Source organism: Pongo abelii, chromosome 2 (assembly GCF_028885655.2).
Source record: "Pongo abelii isolate AG06213 chromosome 2, NHGRI_mPonAbe1-v2.0_pri, whole genome shotgun sequence".
Lineage (NCBI taxonomy): Eukaryota > Metazoa > Chordata > Mammalia > Primates > Hominidae > Pongo > Pongo abelii.
The window spans coordinates 152,178,339-152,197,411 of NC_085928.1; the positions used below are offsets into that span (position 1 = coordinate 152,178,339).

The following is a 19,073-nucleotide window of genomic DNA, read 5'->3' on the forward strand; positions in this document are numbered from 1 at the left end:
GTGTTTATTCCAAAAAGTACTTAGTGTAAGCACTTTTGTTCTACTGGTGATATAAGATTATGAGAGCTTATAATTTCACTGGAGCAAAAAGACTCAGATACATAAGAATTTATAAGTTCTGATGTAAGAAACACAGCAGTAGATGATGGAGATAAAAAACCCTATTGACTCCAGGATAGACAAAAAAAATTATTAGAGAAAGGACCTAACCGGACTTATACCACTGGAAAGAAGTATGTGTGTGTGGTTGGGGAGGGTAAACAATTTATTAGGTGTTTATGTATCAGATTCTTATTTTAGGCAGGGCATTGTGCTGGGAGTGGGGACAGTATGATATAGATTTGTGCACGTAAAAATTTTTGTCCTTTAGAAGAAGCTTATACTCTAGTTGTTGAAAGGAAACACATACAAGGCTAAGTATAGTAGAAGATGGTGCATAAGCATTACAAAGTAAGCATTCTTAGGAGTTCAAGGAAAGGATAGATCATTATTAGTTGGTACAGTTAAGGATAAGCCTTTATTGAAGAAAGTGGGCCAAAAGCTGAATTTCAGAGGATGAGTAAGATCTGGGTAAAGAATATCGGAGATGAAGTTAGATTCTTAATAAAACAATTACTTTCTTCTCTATTTTTAAATTTTAAATCTAGACAAAACATCATCTATTACTTCTATTAAAGGAAAGCAGGAAACCTAGGTTTTTAGTCACAGATGTGCCATTAATAAGCTATTTCATCTTGGATAGTCAAGAATTTTTTTTTTTTTTTTTTTTTTGAGACGGAGTTTTTGCTCTGTTGCCCAGGCTAGAGGGCAGTGGTACAATCTTGGCTCACTGCAACCTCCACCTCCCGGGTTCAAGCGATTCTCCTGCCTTAGCCTCCTGAGTAGCTGGGATTACAGGCACCCGCCACCACACCTGGCTAACTTTTGTATTTTTAGTAGAGATGAGGTTTCACCATGTTGGCCAGGCTGGTCTCGAACTCTTGACCTCAGGTGATCCACCTGCCTTGGCCTCCCAAAGTGCTAGGATCACAGGCGTAAGCGAACACGCCCAGCCTGGATAGTCAAGACTTTTAGAGTAGGAAGGGATCTTAAAACTTACCGGCCAGTTGTTCCTCTATCTAGGTTAAACCACTCGGTGCTTTAATATCTTCAACTATAAAATGGAAATAATTATGTCCTTGCTTTCCCTGGACAAATTATTATTATGAAATTGGTCATATAAATTCAAGGTGTCATCATAATTGTTTTTCAGATGGCTGAACTAGGCTGGCGTATTCTGGAGATATGTTTTTAAAAATCTGTTTTTATACCCAAACTTTTACTTATTTATAGATTGAAAACTGTAACTATGCAGTGGAACTTGGGAAGAACAAGGCCAAATTCTCCTTGGTTGGCATTGCTGGGCAGGACCTAAATGAAGGGAATTCAACACTTACCCTGGCATTGGTATGGCAGCTGATGAGAAGGTAAAGGCTGATATGTTGGTAGCAACACTGCCTGTTTCCTCCAACAAGTAATCTGAACTAAACTTTTAGCTATTTTTGAACAATGATGAACACAGAAGAAATATACAATGCAAAATATTTTAATTTTTAAAGGATTTACTGTTGATTATAGTTTTTTTGTAAATTATATTTTATTTAAAAATGGGTCAATATCCAGAAACACTATCACTTTTATTAATGCCTCTTAAAAATGGCTTCATAAGGAATTGCTTTAAGTTTTAAAAATACCATGTTGTAGTTTTTGTTTCTGATTAATGAGGTTTGTAACTTTGGAATGTAACTGGGTGCAAATGCCAGACTAAAATTAGAAATATTTATTAGAACGGAACTATTTCTTAAGTATTTATCTAAACATTGATATAAATTATGTGAAAGCAAATTTCACCCTTTTCAGTCTCAAATATACATCTTTTCTGTTGCAGGTACACATTGAATGTGTTATCGGATCTTGGAGAGGGTGAAAAAGTAAATGATGAAATTATAATTAAATGGGTCAATCAGACTCTTAAAAGTGCAAACAAAAAGACTTCTATTTCCAGCTTCAAGGTAATCAAGAGTCCTAAAAAAATTTTTTTTTTGTAGGTATAGGAAGGAATTTTTTTTTTTTTTTTTTTTGGTGATGGAGTCTCGCTCTGTCACCCAGGCTGGTGTGCAGTGGCGTGATCTTGGCTCACTGCAAGCTGTGCCTCCCAGGTTCACGCCATTCTCCTGCCTCAGCCTCCTGAGTAGCTGGGACTACAGGTGCCCGCCACCACACCCGGCTAATTTTTTTTTTTTTTTTTTTTTGTATTTTTAGTAGACATGGGGTTTCACCATGTTAGCCAGGATGGTCTTGATCTCCTGAGCTCATGATCCGCCCGCCTCAGCCTCCCAAAGTGTTGGGATTACAGGCATGAGCCACCGTACCCGGCCAGGAACGAATTTTTATTGGAAATTACATTGGTTTGGTTTAGAAATATATTAATGTTGTATGTCAGAAACATGATTTGTGAGTTTAGACATACTAATTATTTGGCCTGTGTAAACTTGAAATATTCAGTTTTAATTACTAAATTTTTGATTGGTTGTCCAGTTAAGTATAAATGTAGGTTAATATTATCTGACTCTGGTAATCTAATCTTAAAAAATAAACAGAACAGAGCCAAAAAAAAATCCAGTTATCAAATGAAAAAGATAAGAAGCCATTGTTTATATAGGACCTATAATGTTTTGTGCTCCCTAGCAGCAGTCTCAGAATTGTATTGACATCATTTCCAAGGCATAACAGAGCCAGCCAAACCGATTCAAGTGGGAATTGAGAAAACTGGTAGGAAAAAAAAAAAATCTTGTCATCTAGCTTCATAATGGCACTTAACACTCACTTCCAAGCATTTGTGGATGATTCATAAAGCACTCAAAATGTAATCTGTACATACATACCCACTAATTTTCATGCATTTCCATTGTGTTTTGCTTTTGCATGCAAGCCGATGTTAGCTACAAATAAGCATGTCTGCTTGTACACATTAATTCAGTGAGCCTTGTGTTTGTGATTTTATTATGTGTGAAAAACTAGCAATAAATTTGTGGGTTTTTTACTGAAATAAAGTACAAAGAGATGAAACACTAAGCTATCCTAAGAGATATCTACCTATTTTTTATTTCTTTGCCTTTGCTCTATATGCTTAACAACATTGCAAAGTGAAAGAAATGTCAGAAATTTATCAGTTCAATCTTCTCATGTTTGCCAAAAACTGAGGCCCAAAACGGTTTTAACAGGACGGCTGGATATTGGCAGAGATGTTGCCTGAGTCCTAGTTAAATTGATTTTTTCCCCCCTTTTCTATCTTGGAAGAAACTAATGACATTGAGTTTTTGTTACTGCTTGTTTTTTTTTTTGAAGTAATTTTCAGTCCATGATTTGTCTCTCTGTGTTTTAAACATAAAACACAAAAATATAAAATAGCAATGGGGATTGTATTATAAAATTCTCTAATTGGCAGTTATTCTTTAAAATTGTTATGTTGAAATTATATGCATTTGCACATTAATTTATAGAAAATATTAAGCATGTATATAGTTAATATAATGAGAAAATATTTAGGAGCAAATTAATATTTATTGAGCTCCTATTAAGTAACTTTTCTAAGTAAAGAAAAAGGCATAAATTATAGGAAATTAATTTGGCCCTCAGAGTGTTCACCATTTATTTTAAAGACAAAGATTGTATAACCGAGAGGGTAACAATACTATAGAATAAATGATAAAATCCAAGTAATGCAACTAATATTATGGATGAAAAGTCTGATCATTTCCAATTGAATGGTCAGTGAAGGGCCAATAAAGACAGCTGGATTTGAACATCATAGATGGTGGGAGGATTTGAATTAGTGGAGAGAAAGGGGGATAACAAACTTAGAAGGGTCCATCTTGAATAAAGGCATGTCTCAGAAAGTTAGGAGAAATAGTATGGTTCCTAAGGGATGTTGTGCAAGACATAAATTGGGTCAAGATTGTGGAGGATTTTGGCCTAAATAAAGGATATTGAGTAAAGGGGGTAATAAGAAAGGCAATTATTTTAGGAATACCAATCTGAATGTAGTGAACAGGATGGGGATGGAGAATAGTGTAACTGCAAGGACAGTGCAAAAGAATCCAAGGCAGTACTCAAGGTGTGATGTAATAAGGGGGTTGGGGCTGGGAATGGAAATGGTAAGATTAGAAAGCTATAAGTTATTGCAAAAGAAGAACTAGGATTTGGCTTCCTGATTTGGGGAAGAAGAAGGGAGGGAGGAGCCAAAACTCTTCATGTTTTGGGCATGGGTAACTGGAAAACAGATAACACTAATAGAAATGAGGATGTCATGAGGTACAGCTGCTTCCTGGAAAAGGTGATGAGTTCAGTTTTAAGCTTGAATTTGAGGTAATTTTAGGAAAATGGGGATGATGAAAGGAGATATTAAAACTGGAAAGACAGACTTGGTGATCAGTTGAATAAAAGGGTTGAGAAATGGGAGTGCATAAACCTTTTAAGGGAGAGCAACCCTAGAGAACAGCCGACCTGAGAGTTTGGCTCTACTTAGAACTGAGGTGGCAGAAACATCGCAAAAGTGCTTGGCATTTTGCATATGCCTAATGATAAAATCTTTAAAGAGAATGCAAATGGTTAAGAAATGAGGCAGTGAATGCTAAAACATAGTTGAGGTGAGGGAGGTACTTTTCCAACTACAGAAGGCATTATGTTTGAAGGCTATAATAAGTGGCACTAGCAGAAAAATTGTAATTATAATCAAGGTAGCACTATAGGAATTTCAGAAAAGACAAATTTACCCTTTTTAGCCACAAAATAAATTTCCCTTGCTAAGAAGATAGAGAAGGTGGTATGTCAGCAAATAATAATCATAATTACCATTTATTGAGTCCTTCGTGTCACTGTGTTAAGCACTTTACACATTGTTTAATTTTCTAAATACTCTGAGCAAAAAGGTGAGCATTAGAGAAGTTAAATGTCTACTGTCATACAGCTTTTAAGCAGAACAGCTGGGTTTCATATCCAGGTCTATCTACACACAAGTTGAAAGCCAAGCTTTGGAGTTGTATGGCCCTGGGTTGACTTTTGGCTGAGCTACTGATTAGCTGAGTAGCATACTGCTCATTTATTCCATAAATATTCAAAGCTTGCCCTGTGTCAGGTGCCTTGCTAGTTGCTGTGGCTACATAGTGCCCTCAAAGAAATCACTATTCAGGGAAGGTGGCAAATAAGAAAACAAGAATCACAGTATGGGGTGTCAGCATACTAAATAAATCAGCTAAACGGGGAGTATGGGACCACATGAGAAGGGCATCTGTTTCACAGAAACCTTAGCAGTTTAAACTAACAGCAGGGCTACATCTACTGATGAATAAAACAGAGCTTACTTCTGGCTCAGCATTTAGTATCTGTGTGACCATGGGCAAGTTATTAATTTCTCTATTCTTCAGTTTCCCCATATCTAAAATGGGGAAATTAATAATCCCTCTCTACTAAGATTGTTGTTAGACTACATAAGTTAACAAAATGTAAAGAGCTTAAAAGTACCTAGCACATATTAAGGGCTCAATAAATGGGGCTTACCACGCTGTTGGCATTGCTAATATATAAAGGGCATCATATGTGGCAGGGCAGGGGACTCTGCTGAGCCTCTTAGGGAAGTCTGGTGTCCACATCACTGTTTTTCCAGATTTATTTATTTATTTTTTTGAGACTGAGTCTTGCTCTGTCGCCCAGGCTGGAGTGCAGTGACGCGATCTCAGCTCACTCCAACCTCCGCCTCCCGGGTTTAAGTGATTCTCCTGCCTCAGCCTCCCGAGTAGCTGGGACTACAGGCGCCCGCCGTCACGCCCAACTAATTTTTTGTATTTTTAGTAGAGATGGGGTTTCACCGTGTTAGCCAGGATGGTCTCAATCTCCTTACCTCCTGATCTGCCTGCCTTGGCCTCCCAAAGTGTTGGGATTACAGGCATGAGCCATCGCGCCCGGCCTTTCCACTTTTATTTTTTAAAATGTCAGAAACAGCAGTGGAATGAAATGTTCTAATATGTATCAAATAGAGGGAAAAATCATTATCTTGAAAATCAAGCTGTAGGTAATTCTAGATTAAGATATTGAAATTCTTTTTGCCGAAGTCATTTCTTTATGATGAACTTAAGGAAATAAAAGGAAAAATAATGGAAATGTATTTATATACTAACCTAAGGGTTTTCGCTATAACCCCTTTCCCTTTGCAAAAGTAAAATGTCTTTCACTGATAATGTACAAATCAGAGGATTTGGAAAACAGGGCTATTTTCTTGGAAACAAGAAGATAAGAGATCTGATACAATCTTTAGAAACTTAAATTTTTCATTAAACTCCGTAGAAGCTTTACCCAAGGTAACTCATAAGAAAATGGGTGGGAAAAATACTTGTTTCCTAAATCTAAATGAAATATTTAAAATAACACAAATATGTAAATAAGGAATCAAATTATAGCACAATTAAATAAGTCACTTGTCTTTTAAAAAATAATCATATACATATATGAAAGGTAAGCCCATAGAAATTAAAATGTATTCTAGAATGAAATATTGTTTTTAGAAAGTATAATACAGTACACATTTAGAGTCATCTAGAAAGCTTATTAAAAATATAGATTCCCAGCCTCATTCATAGATAACCTGACATTAGTTTGAGTGGGGCTAGATTTGCACTTTTAACAAGTACCCCACATGATTTTCATGTAGGTGGTCTGCAGACTGATTTCTCAGAAACAGAAAAGATACAAAAAGCAGATCCAGATTACCAGCATCAGATAGACTTAAAGGACCTAATTATTTTTACCCTCTATCTCTTACCCCTGCCCAAAGATCTGTATCATAAAATGAACATTCCTAATAAGAATATAAATTTTTCTAAAATTAATAAATGAGGCTGGGCGCAGTGGCTCACGCCTGTAATCCCACCACTTTGGGAGGCCGAGGCGGGTGGATCACGAGGTCAGGAGATTGCAACCATCCTGGCTAACATGGTGAAACCCCATCTCTACTAAAAATACAAAAATATCAGCCGGGTGTGGTGGCCGGCGCCTGTAGTCCCAGCTACTCAGGAGGCTGAGGCAGGAGAATGGCATGAACCTGGGAGGCAGAGCTTGCAGTGAGCCAAGATGGCGCCACTGCACTCCAGCCTGGGCAACAGAGCGAGACTGTGTCAAAAAAAAAAAAAAAAAAAATTAATAAATGAAGTGGCTCATAGATTGTGGCTCGAAGAAGCTGTTACTCTTCTTCACATGGCTTCAAATTGTTTTATTAGATACTGATTAAGAACTGACATTTGGCTAGAGCCTATACTAGATGCTTTCACCTATACCACCTCAGCATTCCTAAGAATCCTATGACATTCTACTTTAGAGATTAGGAAAGGGTGCTCTGGCTTCAAGTAACAGAAACCCAATTTCAAGTGGTTTAAACCAAAAGGAAAGGTATTGACTACAATAACAGTAATCCAGAGGTAGGGTAGACTTCTGGATCGGTTGGACCAATAATTGAAGAATGTCATTCAGGACTCTTTTTTTTTTCCCCCATCTCTGCTTTGCCATCTAATGTGCCAGCTTCACCCTAAAGCTGGTTTTCTTTTGGTCATAGGATAGTTGCTGCTTGTGACAGAGGTTTCATTCTCTCATTCACATCCAGGAGGAGGGGTTGCTGGCTTTCCATAACATAGGCCCAAATTAAAGTACTGTGGTAATAGAATAGCATTCCTCTGTTTGGCTTAGACCAGTGTTTTGAAATCTTAAAAGAAACTTATCCTCTAAGGAATATTTTTAGAATTTTTTTCCTTTTTGTCTCTCCCATGAAATTTTAATGCAGAGATACACTGTATACCTGTTTATGCACTGTATGCTTTATACATAAAAAAGGTTATCACCCTACCCCTATTGAGAATGCTTGACCTAGATTAATTTAGGTTCACTCTTGGAACTGTGAATGTCAGCTTTCCTTGAAGCTATGTCTGTGTGAAGGAGGTATGGATATAGAGCAAAAATATGGGTTCTACTTGTATGAAAGAAGTAAAGAGTGTGTAGATTCTGGGTAGGCAAGCAGTGGTGGCCACTATTCAAGCTGAGAGAGAGAACAAATAATTTGTTCAAGTACTGATAAGTGGTAAAAATCAGTTCAGACCAGGATGTCTGATTTCATCTGCAGTGCACTATTCACTATAATTTAGTTGTCCATTTTTAGCTTGCCTTGGTGGTAACTTAAAAATGGAGAGACTCTTGGGCATTTTAGAGTCAGACTGTCGTGGGTTCGAATACCAGTTCTGTATTTACTGGTTGTGTAAACAAGTCATTTGAGCTATCTTAACTTCATATTCTTCATCTTTTTTTAAAAAAGAATTCCTTTACTATCAAGATGCTAGCGTTCAAAAAGTGGATTAAATAAACTAAAACATGTAAAACAACAAGACAATGTCTTTGTAAGTGTTAGTTCCCTTTCACTATTTCATTTTTCTTTCTGAAAAATATTAAGGGAAGGCTTTGGGATTCATGGTCTAAGAAATATGTGAGTAGAATTTATAAAATTGTTAATTAAAAATTCATCTACTCCCTTTCAAAAGTTGTGTATTTTTTACAGAATGGATACTATAGTTAGCATACTTAAGAGCTATCATGTCCACAAACCTTATTCAGATATGGTGACAACTCTATACTATATATAAAGATTTAAGGAAATGTATATTTTAAAGGGTTTATTTATGTGTGCTGGTTGCAGAAAAGCTGAACGTTAGGTTAAGTACAAAGAATTTATAGATTGCCTTCAGTTATATGATCAGAAGAGTCTGAAAATAATGAAAATTAAAGGTCAGATGTTTATGGATGTTCATCTATGCTTTATTTTCTAGGATAAATCTATAAGCACAAGTTTACCTGTCCTAGATTTAATAGATGCCATTGCACCAAATGCAGTTCGTCAAGAAATGATCAGGAGAGAAAACTTATCTGATGAGGACAAGCTGAACAATGCTAAGTAAGCCTTTATGGTTTATATTAGAATACATGGCCCTTTAATTCTCTAAAATCCTTATAGGAAAAGTTACTATGCCCTTAAAATTCATATTTTTAAATATAACTTATGTGTGAGTCTTAGATTTAAGACTCACAAACTTAACCTTTTCATAAAACTAATCTTGTCAAAATATTTCACTCTTTTGTTAAAATATGTTAAGTGAAAACACAGTGGATAACACCAAGATATTTTTCTTGTCTCTTCAAGATATGCCATTTCAGTTGCTCGAAAGATCGGTGCCCGGATATATGCATTACCTGATGACCTCGTAGAAGTGAAACCAAAGATGGTTATGACGGTGTTTGCATGCTTAATGGGAAAAGGACTGAACAGAATAAAATAATCATTTCATATGATTTTCTGCCACATTAAACATATTGTATGCCTCACAGTTTACAGGATTCTGAAATGTAGTGGGTGTAAAACCAGAGATTATTTGTATGCTCAAAATAGTTATATATTCATTAATGAATTCAATATCCTGTTCATACTAGTTAGAGCTGGTCAGCCTTTTTGGGTAACACAGTTAATTTACCAACTGATACAGATAATAGAATATATTCATAATCAAGCTGATACTTCATGATTAAATTATTTTTGTTGCTTAAAAGTCATATTAGACAAGACTAAATCATTCTTTTTTATGGTTCAAAAAAGATGAATACAAACATTTTTGCAGGTTCTGCTGTGAAATGTGGTTTGATTTTTTTGGTGTGTTAATTTTGATCATAAATGCATTCATACACATAATCCAGTTTAATCCTTTTATTTGCTTCCTCCAACTATTTAAAGTGGTCCAAAAACTCTTTTCTGTAAGTTTCTATACTGTCTAAAACCTTATGGTGACCAGAATTGTTTATTAATATCAAACTTTTTTATATATGAGAACTAATTCTTGAATAAACCCCAAAATTCACTCTCTTGTTTAAGTAGCAGCAGCTTTTTACTTAAAATTTAATTTTAACTACATTTATATTTTACATATCCTAGTTTGGTAATACAGCTTTAACTATGTCATGCAACATATATATGTTGGTAGGATGTTATTAGATATGTGCACATATATATTTTTTTGCACCTGAATCACCCAGCTTTTCATAAGTGGTATGTTTAATTGGTCATTCAGCCAACCATCAGTATTTTTCCCCCACAACATGTGTAACACTTTTCAGTCTGTGGATATCTGATACATTAAGATTTCTTTTTATAAGTATTCATTTTGAATGTGCATATAGTTATTTGACCCCTTCCAAATACTTGTAGCCAAACATTGGCTAGAACATCCCAAGATATGCTGACACGGTCCTGTTAGCTTCATATTATACTTGCTAGTTTAGGTCTCTATAGAAGCCCTATATAATTTAGAATATGCCCACTGAATATCTTTAATAGAAAGTAACATAAAGCTAGTATTCAATGTAGAGTATTTTCATATGTTTTTTCACAGCCCGTTAACAAATTGGCAATGTTTGGTTAATGTTTGTATTACTTGGAAATCGCTACAGCTTGGACCTATTTTTTTCTAAATTTTTAGCATTAGTCCATTTCTGCTGCTAACAATTGAATCCAGAAATCTACTTCCTCCATCTTCCACTGTTAGTGCCAGTGAGCAATACTGTTGTGCAACAAAAATGTCACTTTATCTCAGTGTGAATGAGTAGTCTAAATTCCCCTTCTACCATTGATTTAAATATATATATTGGTAAGAGTGAGACTGCCCATGTGTTTAGAATAGAATTTTTTAAATGAAATGATCAACAGGTGGAATTTTGAAATATATTCTTCTACGAAAGAGATTTCTTTCCCTTTTATATTTTGATGATTGTTTTCTTATATGAAGATTAAGATATGTTCTTGTTCTTTTATAAGATTATTTAAATTATGTTTCCCTCTGATTTTTTTTCACCATTGTATTTACTAAGTTATTGGATTTACATGAAATCTGGCACTTTAGGGTGTTCTTTTTCTCACAGAGTATATTTAATAAAAATGCTGTGTATATAGAAATGTGTATTTATTTCATTTGAAGAAAAATATTCAGCCTTGAAAATTAGTCTAGCATAAGCTTATTTTCCAGAAAAGAAAACAATTCCTAAATGAGTTAGTAAAACAAAAAAAAATTGTATTTGATTTCTTTGAAGATGAGGGTAGTTCTTTTGTTCTTAAATATGAAGAATTACTAAAAACCAACTGTGTGATTACTACAATTTAGTTTGTGCTGAAATAATTCAGGTGAATCAATCCATTCACAAATTTATCATCTATTATGATCCAGATACTATGCTAGACACTGGGGATTCATCTGAAAAAAATACAGATGGAGTCTCCTAACCTCATGTATCACATCCATGTATCATATCCTAGTAGAGAGACAATTCATAAATAGGAATTTTAGAGTGATAATGCAGTAGAAGAAATAACATAAGGTAATGTGATAGAGACTGACTTGGGAAATGGAGTGGAGATTATTTGTATTTGGGTGGTCAGGGAAGGTCTCTCTAAGGATATTTGTGCTATAAGTGTTCAGCAGAGAGAACAAATGTAAAGAACCTGAAGCAGGCAGTCCTGTAGGCATCCTAGAAGACAAACAGGTGAACGTGACCAGAGAGTACTGAGGGAGAGTCAGAGTCTGGAGATGGAGATAGAGTCTAGGGTATTGTAGGACTAGATCTAAATCTGGATTTGTTTTTTTCTTCTCTGACTGGAGTCATGACTGCTCTTTTGTATATGTGGTTTGGGTAAGCTGCTTGAAATATGCTGCTTCTGAATCTTGGATGTTATTGTTCATCATGACTCTACCACTGGTCTCTGTATCACCTGTGTAGAAAAAACTGATAGGCTGCATAGATTATGTTAAAATACCCCAATTTATGCTGGATAAAGAGGGTACCAGGCCAGGCACAGTAGTTCATGCCTATAATCTCAGCACTTTGGGAGGCCAAGGTGGGAGGACTGCTTGAGGCCAGGAGTTTGAGACCAACCTGGGCAACATAGACTCTTGCTACAAAATTTTATTTATTTATTGAGACAGAGTCTCTCTCTGTTGCCCAGGCTGGAGTGCAGTGGCACGATCTTGGCTCACTGCAACCTCTGCCTCCCGGGTTCAAGTGATTCTCGTGCCTCAGCCTCCTGAGTAGCTGGGATTACAGATGTGTGTCACCATGCCTGGCTATTTTTTTTGTGTGTTTTTAGTAGAGGCAGGGTTTCACCATGTTGGCCAGGCTGGTCTCGAACTCCTGACCTCAAGCAGTCTGCCCGCCTCGGCCTCCCAGGGTGCTGGGATTACAGGCATGAGCCACTGGGCCCAGTCCTCAATTTTTTTTTTTTTTAATTAGATGGGTGTGGTGGTGTGCACCTGTAGTCCTAGCTACTCGGGAGGCTGAGGTGGAAGGATTGTTTGAGCCTGGGATTTTGACACTATGATGAGCTATGATTGCACCATTGCACTCCAGCCTGGGTGACACAGCAAGATGCTGTCTCTTAAAAACAACAAAAAGTGTATCAGAGAGGTAAGAGAGGATTTCTGCAGCTGAGATGATCCAAAAAGACTTCTGAAGAACAGGGTGCAGTTGCAACACTGGCTTAGTTTGAAGTAGGAACAGCCCCCCGACCCCCAGCACTTTGAAAGGCCTCCTAGGATTATCTACCAAAGTAGGCTGGGATTCCCCAGTCTTAGAAATTAATCCAGCCCCTATGGGAGTCCTCTGGATAAAGAATCATCTAAGTCCAGCAACTTGCAAATGCCTCGGATTGAAGTGAAGCTATATTTACATTGCGCTCTATCTCGCTTGCTCTCCTGCTATATCACATGTGCGACATAGTTCTGAGCCATCTAAATTTTTTCCCTCAAACACGAAGTTTTGGGTACATCAGAGTTAGTGTTTTTCTGCTACTAACTAAAAATTGTGCTGCACTACAGAGAGTATAAGCACACACACATAAATACAAATATGTGCCACTGTTCACTGGCCAGAAATTTACAAGGAACAATCTTGACATTCCACGAAATAAACTTGGAACTGTATTAAACATTACAAAATGAGGAAGATTTACCATCTACTAGGGATAAGACAGAAAACAAACTCAATAGATTATCAACTGTTTTGAAGTAAATACATGAAAATGTTTGGAAAGACGGTCTGCTAAGGCCTCTTAGAAAAGATCTAACAAAGACTTTTGAATTATGAGAAAGTTGTATTTAGGAAATTTCGGGAGTTAAAGTGTTGGCTGAGACAGGGATGGAACATACCAGCCTGAACAGGATAGGGAGTATTTCCCCCAAATATAAGACACTCCGAAGTAAATTTATGTATTCTCTTAAAAACCTAAAACTTTAAAGGCACAATTTAGAGTTTTCTATATGATTATGGGAAGCAACAGGAATTATTCAAGAGGCGAAATTTCCAGTTTCTCCTCCATTACCTTTTAAAAGCAGAAGACAATAGCAACTCTATAATGGTTATAATACTTTAAAAGTTTGGTTAAAAATAAATTATTTGGCAGGGTACGATGACTCATGCCTGTAATTCCAGCATTTTGGGAGGCCAAGGTGGGCGGCGGCACTTGAACCTAGGAGTTCAAAGGCCAGCCTGGACAACATAGTGTGACCCCTTGTCTACAAAAAAAATTTAAAAAGTTAGCCAGGTGTGGTGGCATGCGCTTCTGGTTCCAGCTACTTGGGAAATTGAGATGGGAGGATTGCTGGAGCCCAGAAGGTTGAGGCTGCAATGAGCTATGATCGTGCCACCACACTCCAGCCTGGGCCAAACAGCAAGACCCTCTGGGAGAAAGAGAGGAGGGAAGGAGCACTTACGGAGCTTCATTCAACTCTTGCCCAAATAACAGATCCGTCTTTTAAAATCAGATTCATAAACGTGACAACAAACTTATCCAATAGTTACATGTCCATACCTTTGAATTAATTGCAAACACATGTGTGACAATAGGAATCTTATGCCAATTTCAGATCACAAACTGGTTGTTAAAAAATATACAGACTCGGCCGGGCGTGGTGGCTCATGCCTCTAATCCCAGCACTTTGGGAGGCTGAGGTGGGCAGATCACGAGGTCAGGAGTTCAAGACCAGCCTGATCAACACGGTGAAACCCCGTCTCTACTAAAAATACAAAAAATTAGCTGGGCATGGTGGCGGGCACCTGTAATCCCGGCTACTCGGGAGGCTGAGGCAGGAGAATTGCTTGAACCCGGGAGGCAGAGGTTGCAGTGAGCCGAGATTGCGCCATTGCACTCCAGCCAGAATGACGGTGTGAGACTCCATCTCAAAAAAAAAAAAAAAAAAAAGAAAAAAAGGCCAGGCACAGTGGCTCACATCTGTAATCCCAGCACTTTGGGAGGCCAAGGTGAGCAGATCACGAGATCAAGAGATTGAGATCATCCTGGCCAATGTAGTGAAACCCTGTCTCTACTAAAAATACAAAAATTAGCTGGGCGTGGTGGTGCACGCCTGTAGTCCCAGCTACTCAGGAGGCTGAGGCAGGAGAATCACTTGAACCCGGGAGGCAGAGGTTGCAGTGAGCCAAGATCACACCACTTGCACTCCAGCCTGGTGACAGAGGAAGACTCCGTCTCAAAAAAATAAATACACACACACACACACACACACACACACACACACACACACAGCCTCGAGAGACCTGCGGATGGTTCACATCATAGGACTCAGTGCAGACAACCCCCAGTACCAGCCCAGAGCCTGATAGACTTGCTGGGTGGCTAGATCCAGAAGAGAGATAACAATCACTACAGCTTGGCTCTCAAGAAGCCACATCCCTAGGAAAAGGGGGAGAGTACTACATCAAGGGAACACCTCATGGGACAAATGAATCTGAACAGCAGCCTTGAGCCCTAGACCTTCCATCAGACATAGACTACCCAAATGAGAAGGAACCGGAAAAACAATTCTGGTAATATGACAAAACAAGGCTCTTTAACACCCCCCAAAAAATCACACTAGCTCACCAGCAATGGATCCAAACCAAGATGAAATCCCTGATTTACCTGAAAAAGAATTCAAGTCAGTTATTAAGCTAATCAAAGAGGCACCAGAGACAGGTGAAGCCCAATTTAAAGAAATAAAAAAAAAATAGAGGAAATATGGGGAGACTAGGCATGGTGGCTGATACCTGTAATCCTAGCACTTTGGGAGGCTGAGGTGGGTCGATCATTTGAGGCCAGGAGTTCAAGGCCAGCCCGAGCAACATGGCAAAACCCCGTCTCTACTAAAAAAAAGAAACAACAACAATAACAACAACAACAAAAATGAGGGGAGAAAACTTCAGTGAAATAGACAGCATAAATAAAAAACAATCGAAACTTCAGGAAACAATGGATGCACTTAGAGAAATGCAAAATGCTCTGGAAAGTCTCAGCAATAGAATCGAACAAGCAAAAGAAAGAACTTCAGAGCTCGAAGACAAGGTTTTCAAATTGATCCAATCCAACAAATACAAAGAAAAAAGAATAAAGAAAAAATGAACAAAGCCTCCAAGAAGTCTGGGATTATGTTAAACAACCAAACCTAAGAATAATTGGCATTCTTGTGGAAGAAGAAGAGAAATCTAAAAGTTTGGAAAACATATTTGGGAGAATAATTGAGGAAAACTTCCTCAGCCTTGCTAAAGACCTGGACATCCAAATACAAGAAGCTCAAAGAACGCCTGGGAAACTCATCGCAAAAAGATCATTGCCTAGGCACATTGTCATGAGGTTATCAAAAGTTAAAATGAAGGAAAGAATCTTAAGAGCTGTGAGGCAAAAGCACCAGGTAACCCATAAAGGAAAATCTATCAGATTAACAGCAGATTTTTCAGAAGAAACCCTACAAGCCAGAAGGGACTGGGGCCCTATTTTCAGTCTCCTTAAACAAAACAATTATCACCCAAGAATTTTGTATCTGGTGAAACTAAGCTACATAAATGAAGGAAAGATACAGTTTTTTTCAGACAAATGCAGAGAGAATTCACCACTACCAAGCCAGCACTACAAGAACTGCTAAAAGGAGCTCTAAATCTTGAAAAAAATCCTGGAATCACATCAAAACAGATCCTCTTTAAAGCATCAATCTCACAGGACCTATACAACAAAAATACAATTAAAAAAAAAAAACCCAAGGTATACAAGCAACAAATAGCACAATGAATGGAAAAGCACCTCATATCTCAATACTAACATTGAATGTAAATAGTCTAAATGCTCCACTCAAAAGATGCAGAATTGCAGAATGGATAAGAATTCACCAACAAACTATTTGCTGCCTTCAAGAGACCCACCTAACACATAAGGATTCACATAAACTTTAGGTAAAGGGGTGGAAAAAGACATTCCATGCAAATCGACACCAAAAGCAAGGAGGAATAGCTATTTTTACAACAGACAAAACAAACTTTAAAGTAACCGCAGTTAAAAAAGACAGAGGGACATTACATAATGACAAAAGGCCTTGTCCAATAGGAAAATATCACAATCCTAAATATATATGCACTTAACACTGGAGCTCCCAAGTTTATAAGACAATTACTACCAGACCTAAGAAATGAGATAGACAGCAACACAGTAATAGTGGGGGATTTCAATACTCCACTCACAGCACTAGACAGGTCATCAAGACAGAAAGTCAACAAAGAAACAATGGATTTAAACTATACCCTGGAACAAATGGACTTAACATGTTTATATAACATTCTACCAAACAACTGCAGAATATTCATTCTATTCATCAGCACGTGGAACTTTCTCCAAGATAGACCATATGATAGGCCACAAAACAAATCACAATAAATTTAAGAATATTAAAATTATATCAAGCACTCTCTCAGACCACAGTGGAATAAAACTTAAAACTGAAAATCAACTCCAAAAGGAACCTTCAAAACCATGCAAATACATGGAAATTAAATAACCTGCTCCTGAATGACAACTGGGTCAAAAATGAAATCAAGATGGAAATTTAAAAATTTTTCAAACTGAACAACAATAGTGACATGACTTACCAAAACCTCTGGGATACAGCAAAGGTGGTGCTAAGAGGAAAGCTCATAGCCTTAAATGCCTACATCAAAAAGTCTGAAAGAGCACAAATAGACAATCTAAAGTCATACCTCAAGAAACTAGAGAAACAAGAACAAACCAAACCCAAACCCAGCAGAAGAAAGGAAATAAGATCAGAGCAGAGCTAAATGGAATTGAAATGGAAAAAAAAAATACAAAAGACAAATGAAATAGGCCGGGCGCAGTGGCTCACGCCTGTAATCCCAGCACTTTGGGAGGCCAAGGCGGGCAGATCACAAGGTCAGGACATCGAGACCATCCTGGCTAACACAGTGAAACCCCGTCTCTACTAAAAAATTACAAAAAATTAGCCCGGCGTGGTGGCGGGCACCTGTAGTCCCAGCTACTCAGGAGGCTGAGGCAGGAGAATGGCATGAACCCGGGAAGCGGAGCTTGTAGTGAGCTGAGATTGTGCCACTGCACTCTATCCTGGGCGACAGAGCGAGACTCCATCACAAAAAAAAAAAAAAAAAGAAAAAAGAAACAAAAAGCTAGTTCTTTGAAAAGATAAAATTGATAGACCATTAAAAAGATTAATCTAGAAAAGAAGAGAGAAAATCCAAATAAGCTCAATTAGAAATGAAATGGGAGATATTACAATTGACACCACAGAAATACAAAAGATCATTCAAGGCTACTATGAACACCTTTACACACATAAACTAGAAAACCTAGAGGAGATGGATAAATTCCTGGAAAGATACAACCCACCTAGCTTGAATCAGGAAGAATTAGATACTCTGAACAGACCAATAACAAGCAGCAAGATTGAAATGGTAATAAAAAAAATTACCAACAAAAAAAGTCCAGGACCAGATTCACAGCTGAATTCTACCAGACATTTAAAGAAGAATGTCACTATTCCACAAGATACAGAAAGAGGAAATCCTCCCTAAGGCATTCTATGAAGCCAGTATCACTCTAATACCAAAACCAGGAAAGAACATAACCAAAAAAAAAAAAAAAAAACTACAGACCAATATTCCAGATTAACATAGATGTAAATATCCTTAACAAAATACTAGCGAATTGAATCCAACAACATATCAAAAAGATAATCCACCATGATCAAGTGGGTTTCATACCAAGGATGCAGGAATGGTTTAACATATGCAAGTCAATAAATGTGATACATCACATAAACAGAATTAAAAACAAATCACATGATCATCCTAACAGACGCAGAAAAAGCACTTGACAAAATCCAGCATCCCTTTATGATTAAAACCCTCAGCAAAACTGGCACACAAGGGACATACCACAATGTAATAAAAGCCATCTATAACAAACCCACAGCCAACACAATACTGAATGGGGAAAAGTTGAAAGCATTCCCTCTGACAACTGGAACAAGACAAGGATGCCCACTCTCACCACTCCTCTTCAACATAGTACTGGAAGTCCCATCCAGAGCAATCAGACAAGAGAAAGAAAGAAAAGGCATCCAAGTCAGTAAAGAGGCAGTCAAACTGTTGCTGTTTGCTGATGATATGATTGTATATCTAGAAAACCCTAAAGACTTCTCCAAAATGCTCCTAGAACTGATAAAAGAAGTCAGCAAAGTTTCAGGATACAAAATTAATGTACACACATCAGTAGCCCTCCTATACACCAACATCAACCAAGCTGAGAATCAAACAAAGAACTCAATTCCTTTTACAATAGCTGCAAAAAAATAAAATACTTAGGAACATACCTAACAAAGAAGGAGAAAGACCTCTACAAGGAAAACTATAAAACGCTGCTGAAAGAAATCACAGACAAGGCAAACAAATGGAAACACATCCCATGCTCATGGATGGGTAGAATCAACACTGTGAAAATGACCATACTGCCAAAAGCAATCTACAAATTCAATGCAATTCCCATCAAAATACCACCATCATTCTTCACAGAACTAGAAAAAATAACCCTAAAATCCATATGGAACCAAAAAAGAGCC

At 37.4% G+C, this 19,073-nt stretch overlaps 1 protein-coding gene and 1 long non-coding RNA gene across 7 annotated transcripts in view; one reads left to right on the forward strand and one right to left on the reverse strand.

Annotated features, from left to right (window-relative positions):
• The window catches only part of PLS1 (plastin 1), a 115,082-nt gene extending 104,011 nt beyond the window's left edge, over nt 1-11,071 (forward strand). For 5 of the 6 annotated variants that reach the window (XM_024244039.3, XM_024244038.3, XM_024244040.3 and 2 more), the window contains 4 exons: nt 1,333-1,466; nt 1,928-2,051; nt 8,901-9,025; nt 9,272-11,071. In XM_024244039.3, coding sequence (XP_024099807.1) covers nt 1,333-1,466; nt 1,928-2,051; nt 8,901-9,025; nt 9,272-9,407 — 519 coding nt within the window. In that variant the 3' untranslated portion in view covers nt 9,408-11,071. 6 annotated transcript variants of the gene reach the window in all.
• The window catches only part of LOC129058666 (uncharacterized), a 139,172-nt gene that overhangs the window by 117,898 nt on the left and 2,201 nt on the right, over nt 1-19,073 (reverse strand). The window lies entirely within an intron of this gene.